The 12,991-nt window shown below is 46.7% G+C and overlaps 2 protein-coding genes across 3 annotated transcripts; one reads left to right on the forward strand and one right to left on the reverse strand.

Annotated features, from left to right (window-relative positions):
* Positions 1-73: 73 nt before the first annotated feature.
* Positions 74-5,366, forward strand: LOC132261828 (nidogen). The gene is made up of 8 exons (XM_059760826.1): positions 74-349; positions 767-1,069; positions 1,586-3,435; positions 3,494-4,137; positions 4,192-4,446; positions 4,504-4,678; positions 4,738-5,022; positions 5,088-5,366. The coding sequence occupies exons 1-8, from the start codon at positions 149-151 to the stop codon at positions 5,338-5,340; spliced, it is 3,966 nt and encodes a 1,321-aa protein (XP_059616809.1). The 5' UTR covers positions 74-148; the 3' UTR covers positions 5,341-5,366.
* A 91-nt stretch (positions 5,367-5,457) lies between these two features.
* LOC132261829 (cGMP-dependent protein kinase, isozyme 1) lies at positions 5,458-12,178 on the reverse strand. Of its 2 annotated transcripts, none has more exons than XM_059760827.1 (9): positions 12,063-12,178; positions 9,868-10,194; positions 9,293-9,763; positions 8,080-8,295; positions 7,630-8,026; positions 6,415-7,428; positions 6,046-6,355; positions 5,797-5,982; positions 5,458-5,741 (listed from the first exon to the last, which is right to left on the reverse strand). In XM_059760827.1, the coding sequence occupies exons 2-9, from the start codon at positions 10,144-10,146 to the stop codon at positions 5,579-5,581; spliced, it is 3,036 nt and encodes a 1,011-aa protein (XP_059616810.1). In that variant the 5' UTR covers positions 10,147-10,194; positions 12,063-12,178; the 3' UTR covers positions 5,458-5,578. The 2 variants fall into 2 exon arrangements, with proteins under 2 accessions (XP_059616810.1, XP_059616811.1); XM_059760828.1 differs by having other exon boundaries at positions 9,868-10,189; positions 12,063-12,155.
* Positions 12,179-12,991: the final 813 nt, after the last annotated feature.

The raw sequence follows: 12,991 nt of genomic DNA on the forward strand, positions 1-12,991 counted from the left end.
GGGCGCATCACTCTGAGGCGAATTCCCAGAGGAAACCGCATCGCAGCTTCAGTCTTCGAAGTGATCTCGCTGGGAGCGGACGGAATTGGAAAAAGTGCTGATCCCTCCTTCAGGATTACCAGTGATTTGAGTGACTGTTAGTGTGACCATGAGGAGTCTCGTACTTCTCCTGGGCCTCTTTCTGGGCCACGTTCTGATTCCAAGTGCACTCGCGGTGTCTCTCTATGAACTGTACGATGTGACGAATGGCAATCAGGCGTCTTTCCTGCCGCCAGGAAATGACAAATTCGCCAGCGTGAGACTCGGCACTCCTGTTCACTTCTTCACGCAACAATACGATGAGATTTTCGTAAGGATTTCACATTGTTGAATGCAAAAATAGAAAATTGTTTCAGTCAACTTTGCCTGACTCTCATCGAAGGAGGGAAAAAAGTCACAACTCCCTCAATACACTTCTTGGCCTTCTTTTTTCTGTGTATTTTTGAACATGCCTTGAGAAAAAGGGGAGAACAGAAATTTGGTGGTGCAGAAGAGAAATTGAGTGCGAGCGATGTGAATAAAATTTTCGTATTAGTAAATGGAAATTAGCACTTTATCGCTCTAGCTTCTGGAATGGGTCAGCAAAAGGCTAAGTTCATTGGATAACAATTTTCATGTTGTTAAACACTCACACTCGAGAGCGAGTCGATTGATATGGACGGAAAAATTGCCGCAAAAGAGCTTAATAATAAATCATCTCTCAATTTCGCCTCTTTTTATTCGCCAGGTCAACACCAACGGACTGCTCACTTTCCGCTCGGAGTATCCCTTCTTCGCCAATGCGCCCTTCCCCATTGAGTACCCGGCCATCGCGCCCTTCTACTCCAACGTGGACACCAGCGTCGCCAATGAGACCACGCAGATCGCCTATTACGTAACGCACGATCCTCAGGTCCTCTACCGCGCCACGGACGTCATTCGCAACGGCTTCACCAACACGATCGACTTCGAGGCCAGGAGCCTCTTCGTGGCCACTTGGCAGAGCGTCGGACACTTTGACCAGAAGGCGGACGCCCTCAACACTTATCAGGTGGGTCGGCGCGCTTTCACTTTCCCGCCGCGATCGTCTATTTGCGGCCAATGAAGGCTGGAAATAAGTCGGGATTGGGTGTATTGATCCGTGAGAGATGTTATTAGAACTGAAAGTGCAAACAGATCACGAGGTTTATCAAGAATATAGAGAGGTCTTTTGATATCAGATGATCTCTCGCTGGAGATTTTAGAGCGCGAGGCGAATGATTTCTATGCTTTTCCCAGTGGCGTAGTGCGAACGGAGTTATTCTTGACCATATTTCCGCTCTGTGTAATAGTAATTTAGTCTTATCCATTATAATTCCAAGGTATTCTGCTTAATATCCTTTTTTTTACTATTGTTATGTTTATTTTATTTTTCTGTTTTTTCCTGTATATGCAGATGTCATAAGAAAATAATAGTCAAAGTCGAATTGTTCTCGAGTTGAATATGTAATTCAATATATCTGTAAATTATTTCTTGCGCAAGATTTCGATTTGGTCTAATATCTTCCCTTGTCTGCTGATCTTCCAGGTAGCTCTGATTTGTGGCGATCGGGAGACTTATGTGGAATTCCTCTATCCCGAGGGCGGACTGAACTGGATCAAGGGCGACGTGGGAGAATCCGGACTGCCAGATGTGAGAGCTCAGGCGGGCTTTGTGTCTGAAGAGGGTGAAGTGTTCACTCTCAAGGGATCTGGCCAGGAAAATGTGAAATACCTGTCAGAGTTGACAAACTACGGAGTCCCTGGAGTCTTTCTGTATCGCGTTGGGCCATTGGGCTATGATCAGAAGGTGCAGGAGCCTGATCGTTACCTTGGTGGCCAGGAGGCCGCTCTCTACACCTGCCGCGATCGAGGAAAGCACAGGTGCCACTCGAATGCCAACTGTGAGGACACCAGGACTGGATTTTGCTGTGCCTGCAAGGCAGGATACTACGGAAATGGATACAATTGCATCCAGAGCGACGCTCCAATTCGCGTTTCGGGACTTATCACGGGCACTGTGGGTGATAAGACGGTGAACTCACAGCTGCAATCGTACGTCGTCACGTCCGATGGACGGACTTACACTGCTATCAGTCCTCTGGAGCCCGAAGTGGGATCTAAACTGCAGGTGCTGCAGGTCATCGGGAGTGGCATTGCCTGGCTGTTTGCCAAGCCCGTGGGGAATGTCCAGAATGGATATCAACTGACTGGCGGCACTCTCAATCACACGGCTGTTCTGCGCTTCGAGGGCAGTGGTGAGGAGTGCAGGGTTGTGCAGAGATTCACAGGACTTAATGTGTGGGATCAGTTGGCGGTTGCCATAGAGCTGGACTGCAATCTTCCGGAAATTCCGTACGGCGCGAGGCTGAGATTTGGGGATTACGTGGAGGAATTCACTAGAGTCTCAGACACGGAACTTCGCTCCAATGACTGGCAGAGGCGTATTTTCGTTCAGGACTATGACAAGGATCTTGTCTTCAGTCTGTCGCAAGTGATTACTTTCGAGAAGTGTCCCTATGCGGAGAAGTCTGCGGGATCTGGCGAGGAGTCCTTGCCGCAAAAGATCACCAAGGTGTCTGCCTCTTATGAGCCCAGGGAGCAGGCCATCAGGATCAGCATGCTGAGCAAGGCGGGGATAGACAGATCGTCCAACCCTTGCACTGATGGATCGGCTATTTGCGGAGAGAATTCACTGTGTGTCCCGTCTCAGGACGAGGATGATGCTGAGAGTTACGTGTGCCAGTGCAAGAATGGATTTGCTCCGGATCGGATTGTCTCAGGCGTTGAGCACTGCGTGGACATTGATGAGTGCCGAGGAGTGAATATTTGCGATGCGAATGCCGAGTGTTACAATGAACTCGGCGGATACTCGTGCATCTGTCGTCCGGGATACCAGGGAAATGGCTACGAATGCACTCCCGAAGGATCTCCTCAACCTGCTTACCCATCAGTGAGTGTCCTTCCGGAATACCCAACGCCACCTCAGAAGTCTGCACGTTGTGAGAGTCAGTCTGATTGCTCAAACCATGCCATTTGCATCAGTGACCTCTGTTTCTGCCTGAATGGATTCTCTGGCGATGGCAAGACTTGCCAGCAAAACTGTGCTGATGATGAGGAGTGGGTGGTGAATCAGTGTGTGCATCGGGATAGTCTGGATCAGGACTATCAGCCAGTGCATTTCTGTACGGAAGAGCAATGCACATGTCCTCATGGCTTCCAAATCCTTGAATTTGCCTTCGGAACCACTTGTGTTCATCAGGATGATAATTACTCGTACAATGGCAGTGAGTATTACAATCCGGAAGGCAATAATGGCAGGCTGGAGCAGCCCTCGTGCAACGAACAGAACAACTGCAGTCCCTATGCTGATTGCTTGAGGAGCAGATCAGATGCCAGGTGAGAATTATAATTCTCCTGTGAGAATAAATCAAAATGTTTTTCCTATTCTTTCCAGCTATGAGTGTGTCTGCAAGCCTGGCTACGATGGTGATGGTCACACGTGTGAGGAGAAGTCGATTTCCTGCGCAGATGAAGACATTTGTGATGTCCACGCCACGTGCAAGTATCTGCCGGAAGAAAGGACAAGCATTTGCGTGTGCGATCCTGGATACGAAGGCAACGGCCGGACGTGCTTCATGGCGGCGGAGTGCATGCACGAGGACGACTGTGGCATCTACTCAGTCTGCGAGTCTGGCATGTGCCACTGCAAGGAGGGCTTCGAGAGGGACATGTCCGATTTCTGCGTCCCGATTGGATCCTGCGGAGGCGCGATTTGTGCTGAGAATGCACTTTGCCGCTGGGATCATGCTCAGATGGTGTCCTATTGCTTCTGCCCACCTGAATTCGAGGGCGATGGTATTCACACTTGCAAATCCAAACCGCCTGCGTGCAATGTGAGAAACAACTGTGGTCTCTACGCTTCGTGCGTGCCGAACTACAGAGATTCCACGGTTTATGAGTGCGTCTGCGATCCTGGATTTGAGGGAGATGGCTTTGTGTGCAGAAGAGAACTCAACTGTGTCATAGATCCGCGCATGTGTCATCCTCAAGCCACTTGTGTAGCGTCTGGCAGTGGAGTGAAGTGCATCTGTAATCAAGGTGAGAAGCAAAGAGGATTGTGAAGAAAATCATTAAATGTGACTTTTCTTTCAGGCTACATTGGAAATGGGACTTTCTGCGCTGAGGTTCAGCAGCATGAGACTGGATTCTTGCTGATAAGCCAAGGTGTGGCTGTTGTCCGGGTGCCTTTCTCAGCTACGAGAGGCAGACCTGTGTCCATGTCCCAGATGGCTATTGGGGTTGATAATGATTGCACTGAGGGCAGAGTTTACTGGAGCGATATTTCATCTAAGAATATCATGAGCTCGAAGTATGATGGCAGTGACAAGAAGGTCTTTATTTCTGAAGGTGATTATTGTGTTTAGTTTGATTGCGAGGTCGATGCTAAATTCTTGACTTTTCTAGATATCCTGTCGCCTGAGGGCATTGCCGTTGACTGGATTTCCAGGAGAATCTACTGGACTGACTCAACTAAGGACACCATTGAGGTGGCGAGTTTGGATGATCCCAAATTGAGAGCTGTGATTATTCGAAAGGACTTGGTCAATCCTCGAGGAATTGCTGTTGATCCTCATCATGGGTAAGTGTGAGTTATTTTTATGAACTCAATACTTACTCAACAGTTTGTCGTCGGCGCAGGAAAATCTACTGGTCGGATTGGAATCGTGCACAGCCGAAGATTGAGTGGGCGAATCTTGATGGAACGGCCCGAGAAATCCTTCTAACGCAGCCACAAGTGATGCTCCCGAATTCATTGGCCATCTTCCAAAAGTCCGGAGAACTTTGCTATGCCGATGCAGGAAACATGCAGTTGGGCTGCATTGATACTTACTCAAAGTCGCACAGAGTGGTGGTCTCAAATCTGTCCTATCCATTCGGTCTGGCGATTTCTGATGATCACTTCTACTGGACAGACTGGTCAACGTAAGAATGACTGAAGCTCAAGTAATAGTTCTTTCGATTGTATCTAAGACGTTGTGATTTTGCAGGAAGAGAATCGAGAGCATTGATCTGATGGGCAATCGCAAGATGGGCATCTCGGGGCCACTCTTTGGCAGCCACAAGATGTACGGCATGACCGCCGTGACGGCCGAGTGTCCAATGTACTTCAGTGAGTGCCAGGTGAACAATGGCGATTGCCCGGAATCGCGAATCTGCCTCCACAATCCGAACGCGCCGTCGGGACGGAGCTGTAAATGTGCCAACTCGCAGAACTGCAACGAGTTGCCCTTCGATGACTAAAAGTTCGCACTGTGTGTTTGTGTTCGTTTTACAATGATTGCAATATTATTAAAATTAATTATTAATTAATGTACACCCCAACTACGTTAATAAACATGTCGCGAATGCAGAGATTGGTTAAAATTTTCATACAAGCATTTAATAATATCCATTTCTGTGGAATAGATGTAAATGTAAAGTATTTCTGTATTGCTAGGTTCTCTAGGAAGGCCACATGTGTGTGAAGGATGAGCCATGATCAGAAATCAGCATCCCAGCCCGAACATTCATCTGGAGGAATTGCGCTGTCAATGGGAAACTTGTCGAAGTTGGACACGTCTAGGGGACCCTCGACTGGCTGCACAATTGGAGCTCCCAGGGTCTGGTTGATCAAGCCGTCCCAGTCGAAGCCTTGGAACCACCTGCGAAGTGAATGTGAGTAATTGGACGGTCTCTCTCTTTGGCAAATATCCCTACTTGTGCTTCTTGATGTCCTCAAAACCGCCCTTTTGGTAACCCAGTCGCTCAACGGGCACATCCCGGCAAAGCTTCTTGATAAGGCCAATGGCAGTCCGGCTCATGTGTCTGGGGAAGTCCACCATATCGATTCCCTTGAGGATAATATTGTAGGTCTTCATAGGATCGTTCGCCGTGAAAGGAGGCCTGAACAGAGTGAATAATAGAAATATGTTAAGGCGCTCAGATTCCATCGAATAATTTACTTACGCTCCTGTCAGAAGTTCATGGATCAGAATCCCCAGTGCCCAGAAGTCAACTCCGCGATCGTGTCCTTTGTTCAGGATGATTTCCGGCGCCACATACTCAGGGGTGCCGCAGAAGGTCCATGTCTTGCTGCTGTAGCCGATGTACTTGGCAAAGCCAAAGTCTACCAACTTCACGTATCCACTGGAGTCCAGCATGAGATTCTCAGGTTTCAGATCTCTGTACACGATTCCCCTGGCATGGAGGTATTCGAAGGCCTGCAGCACACACCCAATGATGAACTGAGTGGTGGCGTCACTGAAGTATCCTTGATCTGAAAGACAACCAAACTTGTAGGGCTGTTTTGGAAAATTGAAGTTCATGGTGGATTACCTCGGAGTGTTGTCCAAATTTCTCCGCCCAGGCACGCTTCGAGCAGCATGTAGACGTATTTGCTGTCCCGATAGGTTCTGAATAGGCGACAGATGAAGGGTGATTGACAGGACAGCATAATGATGCGTTCGCTGAAAACATGATCCTCCTGATGTGTTTCAACGATGTGCTGCTTCTTGAGACACTTCAGAGCGTAGCTCTCAATTTTTCCATCACGAACGTGCTTCACCAGTTCAACACGACCGAATCCACCCACTCCTAGGGTGGCGACAGTTTCCAGATCTGACAATTTAACATCAAGCAGTTCTTGCTTGTCCAATCGTTCAAAGCCCAGAAGCTTTCTTTCAGACTGCTTGAAAGCAATCAATCGATTTTCATCTCCATAATCGATATCGTGCAGTTCAACCAAATCCCCTATCAACTGATTGAAGGACACTCGATCCAGGGTGAGACACTCAACTCCCGGAGACTGAGCCACAATGTTGGCTGTGCGCTTGTCCTCCTTGATCAGAGCTTGCTCTCCAAAGTAGTCTCCGCGGTGAAGAACTCTTATCTCCTCCTCGATTGTTGTGCCGGGCAGTCGCTGGGTGACCTTAACGCTACCTTGACTGATGAGGTAGAATGTATCTCCACTGGCGCCTTGGCGGATGATGAAAGAGTTCGCAGGATAGAACTCGACTTCCAGCACATCAGCAATCTTGCAGAGGACATCGTGGCTCAAATTTTTGAGCAGTGGAACGCACTTGAGGAACTTCACATTCTCCTCAATTCGCTGAAGTCCAGTTCGCATCATGATTTGCTGGAAGAGGCGTCGCTCGAGCACCCAGACTCTAGAATCTCTTAGGACGCGGATAGAGGCGGTGCGCGTGCAGTTGTAGAGGATGGCCAGCTCTCCGAAGGCTTTACCAGCTCCCATTGTGCCCAGGATCTTGCCATCCTTGATCACTTCAAACTCCCCTTCGGCGGCAACATAGAGATGGGATCCGGCCTCGCCTTCGCGAACGACATATTCACCTGGAAAGGGTTTAATTGGCTTAATAATTCCACAATTTATGTGAAGAAGGGGCCATAAAATGAAGAGCCATTCAACAATGTGTTTATCTCTGATGAGATTACCGGCTAAAATTACTTCTCGAGCATCTTGAAGGTCAATTAACACTGTTGAGAGTCTTTTTTGGCGATTCATTCAATAAACAAACCCACAAACTCACTCACCAGCTGGAATCTCTCGACTGTACATGGACTCAACCAGTTCTCTGATCTGCAGCGAATCAATGTTCTTCATGAAGTCATTATCCATGATAGCGTCCTTGATAAGCTGCTTCGACCGGAAGTCCTTTTCATACTTCGGAATCTTTATGTCACGCGATTGCTGGGCAGCTCCGTCTGAACTCTCACCGGACACGCCCTGCTTCTTAATGGCAGTCACTGGGGCGGATTCGAATCTTGGCCGCTGGCCCCGATTCGAGTCCTGCCGGTCGAGCTTCTTCACCTCTGGGCCTGAACAGCAAGCGCGGTTTTGCTGGGCAGCCATGCAGTGATGCGTCTGCAGGCTGGACAGGAGATCCCCGTCGCCCATGCGAATGTGGCTGGTTGTTTGCTGAAGAACGCTCTGCAAGACAATCAGTTTCAGACGCGTGCTTTCCTCTACTTATCCACTCTCACCTTCAGTTTGTGCACTTCCCGCCTCAGCTTGTCGATCTCATTGTCGCGGTTCTTCAGCAATTCCCTCAGATTTGCCATTTCATCCTCCAAGTGCTGGGATCTCTCGTGCCAATCGGTGGAATGTGATGATACCTTGTGATAATAATCGTACTCATTTGGAATCACAGCTGATCCGAATGTCTCCTTGCTGCCCACTCGCTTTAATGCTTTCCCATCCTGACAAATACCAAAGGAATTTTATTCACAAACATAACAACGAATCTCAGCCTGAGACTTATAAGCCAACAAAACAGACAAATATTGACCCTCTCGTGCTAAATGTGTCGATCGGTGCGTTTTGGCAAACATAAACTCCTCAAATATTTGGCTATTTAGAACCCACTTGTGCAAAAAGAGTGTTCTTCTGAACATTCTTTCCGAGAGACTCGCGAGAAAGCTACACGGAAATAATTTTTCCACTTCACTTAAAATATATGTGTACAATGGAGGCGCCTGGTATGAAAAGCTCAATCTTTCTATTTGAGGTTTCACAGAGCACGAATTTATTGAAATGGTTCCTTTTCATGTTTCTAATTGCTGTTTGTGGTCAAAACATCTTACATTTCCTGCAAGATTTTAATGATTTCAACGACAGTCCGCGGCGTCTCAGGAGGAAAAATTTCGTTGTAATTATGGATGATTAATGAGTAATTATAATTCTCCGCCCTTCTTTTGCTTTTGGTCATTAAATTAGCATATTGTAGTAAACTGTGCTCCAGAAAAAAAACTCCAATTTCACTAATGACATGCATTAACAGCTTCAATTTGAGTAATCATCGCAATTCATCCAATTTCATGCATTCAATATTCCATATCAATCATGCAGTTAAAGTGCATTTGGATTGTCATGCGGGAAACTATCTGCTGTGTGGAACCCATTTGGGAACTATGTATTATGGGCAATTTCACGCACAAAATGTGAGAATTGCATTGTAGAGGCGCGTGACGATGGTTATTTTTGTGGGGAACATTTTGTGTGTGCAGCAATTCGAACAGAAGTGGGATATTTTATCGCGCGCGCTTCCGAGAAAAACGTGATGTTATTCTCTGCTTGTTTGTCAACATGTCGCTGTTTCGTTACGGGCTCAACTCGCCCAATTAATTGATAAAGCCACTCGACTACTGAGCACAGCACAGACATTTCCGAAATGTGCAATTGGAATTTCTCTTTTACTTGCATATTCAACTGCAGGCCGTCAGTGACGAGCGATCCCACTTTGGAGTTCCTCTTCAGCATGCCGCCCAGCACGGAGCCCATCTTCTCTGGACTGTCGCCGAGGACGAAATCGAAGGGTTTCTCCACGTCCTCGTCGAAGCTGGAGTCCGACTTGGCCAGCGACGCTCGGCGATCTGATGAGGTGGATTGATCGGACTGGACAGAGTCGTTGCGCGTCTTCGTCGGGCGGATCTGCTTCAGTTGGCTCTTGAGGTGGTCAGTGAAGAAGGCCTGGTTGGGAGAGTTGGTGGGCGTTACTGGATCCTGGCGACACACCTTGAGAACAACTTCTGGGTGAATAACCACGTCATGGACGGTGAAGTTGCCCAGGCTCGGCGTGGACTGGCGCTTCTCACGTCCAGGCAGCGCCAGGATGCCATTTCGTGTGCTAATAACTCGCGATCGCTGAGCGACTTTGCTGTCCTTCACCTGGTCAAAAATATGTACATAAATCTTCCATATCACCTAATTTTTGTTTGAAGCATTTTGCGAGAAATTTAAACGCTTTTCTTATAAAAAACATGGCGCCTCACCTGAGTTTTCTCGTCAGTGAAGATGAAGGCTGTGTCGGGATGCGAGAAGGACTGGAAGATCTTCTTGCGCGTCTTATTCCTGCACTCGTCTCGCAGGTCGCACTCGCAGTTGGCGAAGAGACTGCCGCAGGTGTGAGACTTCTTGAACGTGGCTCTTTGGCGCTCCGCCGACCCGGACGGTGTCTTCGGACCTTCTGACGCCGCCGGCCTCAGGTCACTTTCGCTGCGCGGTGCGTACACCGTCTTGCCCTCCACGGCCGCCTTCTGAATAACTTCCATTCTGGCCGCTCACCCCTCAACTGGGCCTCACACGAGCCTGCGACTGGACTGAAAAATGTGGGTTAGTGAGTCGGAAGGGCGCACAAAGCGTCAATATTTAACCCGGTGCTCTCTATATCGCGGGCCCATATATAAGCATATTTTTTCCGGTAGGGCAAAATTTGTAGTGTGTGTTTGCGGTGGGTATTTTTATCAGATGTCGTGACTTTTGTGAATTTTATCGTACTTATTTATTCCACTGTTAAACCATCCGTGTATAACCTCATGTTCAGAGACAGTCGCTCGCCTTTGACTTGTGGCTTTTGGGAACAACAGTGTGTGTGTCTCTGTTAAACCGTGAAAAGTCGCCTTCCATTCCGCAACATATTCACTCTTTTATGCCCAAGCCCACCCTCTGAACCTCATCATTGTCGAGTGACATCAATGGTATCGACAGGGTGGCGGGAAAGGCGCGACGCGAGGCGGACTCTCGAGCGCGAGCTTGAAGAAAGAACTCTCGGGCCAATCTTGGGGCACACGGTATTTGCATAATAAACAATATGCGGTGCCTAGACTGCAGAGATAAGAAGGAAAATACAATAAATTATATTACATGGCTATTTGAGTCGCGGCAATGAAACGAACTTTAGCAGAGAGCTCACGAAAATCCCCTCTCTTAATCCACAAATTCCTGCGTGACACATGGACTGGTATTTTATGTTTCAATTATTAAAGTAAAATGACATTCTTGCATACATTATGTCTAAGGACCATCAAAGGACTACATAGACAATGTGAATTGGAAAATATAATTGTAACATCCGCGAATCGAATTGATTTTAAACTCTTCTGCCATTCTAAGAATTATCAACTTAATTCTGCGAAATTGATCTATATTTAAATACGCAAATTCCAACTCCTCGATCTCATTTCTATTCCACAGTTTAACACAATAATCTGTGGAAATTCCCGCATCCAAACACCTCAATAATATGAGTGCTAATTTGTCTACTGTGTTGTAATTAGAATGTTTGTTGGCTTTTTGGACTTTCACTGGAGCGATTGAATGCACACAAAAGTGTATCTTTTTCGTATCTCCGCATGTTTATTGCGTCAGTTCAACAGGAAGGAGATATGAATAGGCCACAGTGTAAAGTAATTTATAAATCATTTGTGAGAATGACTTCTTAAATTGGCTACATTTCGTTGGGATTTCTTTTCCACGTCTCACTTGCGGTTCGAGCTTCTCTTGCGACTGCGGAAAGAGCATCTCTGGAAGCCCATCGCATGGTTTCTTTCACATGACATCAATAATGTAAATTAATTAGCCACATGGTGCTAAATTATTACTCAAATTCAGAGCATAAAAGGAGTGTATATTGGAAGGAAATTCGTGGTCACATCTCTTGCCAATATTGATTCTGACTTTTAGCAAGAAGAGCATCTTCTTCTCGCCTTGTGCCTGCTTATCGCTGCGCAAAAATTCACTATCTGCAAATAAATTTGGCGAATCTTTATCTTGTCTCACTCTGGAGTGTTGTACACTTTTATGGCTGGCACGAGTATGATAATTCTGATGTGTTTTTTCCGCCTCGGCTCGCCATTGAGCAACATTTCATGGCAATTCATCTCGCATGATGCCTACAAATTGTCGCAGTTTAATTGGCAATATTGATTTTAAGACTCTTTCGCCATGCAACGCGGTCAGTTAATTAATTTTCTATTACTGCAGAGCAGGAAAGAATAATTGTGACGGTTGAAACAGGGGAATAAATCAGTCTCTGGGTGTTGCATGTCAGCGCAAAGCTCGCCACTGTTGGCCCTAATGGCTAAGAAACTACGTGGTAATTTAGTGATGACCGCAAACTCATTTCATGTCACACACAACGTCCAGAGGTAAGATTTTGGAGCGCATTAGTGAATTATTAAAGAATTACCCCAAAACTTTTCACTATCACAGACACTCCACTATCTCAGCACTTAATAAATTTGTGGCCGTAGAGCAAACTTGAGCAATATATATATACTTTTGCCAACTAATCCCAAAAGTCAGCACTTGCACGACTCTCGCGTACGATATTAAGCGCATTCAACAGCAAACTGAGCATGAGACTTGATGCGAGGAATATACCTTCTAGTTATCGCGAGCCCGCAAACACAGTGAAAAGAGCCCACCCACAAATATAATTCACACTCTGTGGCAATGTTCTTTGTCACTCAAACAGCCACACACCGTCTGCACAATTGCAAGGAGCGCGGAGCCACACTGGGGCCAAGGTGACGAGTTCAGAGGATCAACATGACTGCATGGGAGGCTTTCACAGAAATTAAATTCACTTTCCACCCTTCAGCCTTCGCGTTGTGCTCCAAAGTCCGGCGGACACTCAACCTTTTCCTCTCGAGAGGTTACTTTTTGCCGGCAAGGTGCTAAAAAACACTCACGAATGCTCAACAGGGGAAGAAGAAAAAATTGTGGCGAATAGTTTTTCAGCCAACGTGCAAGTAATGCCGAGTTTTTGCTGAAGATGGTCAATGAGAAACACTGTGAAAAATTCATTTGCATCTTGACTGAGAATTTAGGTTACAGCGTCACGTTTTTTTCTTTCTCAGATTATGTTATTAACACTTTACTGTTTCATGGGTGAGAGTCGTAAGATTGAATTGTCTCGAATCTTGTGTTGAATAGTTATTGCAGAGCTGGGATTCATTCTTGACTATGGCCTTCGATTTAGGCAAATATCCTTGGAGTTTGTATGTAAAATATTCAGTTTATAGTTCATGAACTTTCCTCCTTGGGGGCCTCACGTGGAATTTCTTTAATCATTTCGTGACTTTGCCCGATATTTCAGCACAAAATTTAAATTAT

Source organism: Phlebotomus argentipes, unplaced genomic scaffold, assembly GCF_947086385.1.
Source record: "Phlebotomus argentipes unplaced genomic scaffold, Phlebotomus argentipes genome assembly contig_15, whole genome shotgun sequence".
Taxonomy (NCBI): domain Eukaryota; kingdom Metazoa; phylum Arthropoda; class Insecta; order Diptera; family Psychodidae; genus Phlebotomus; species Phlebotomus argentipes.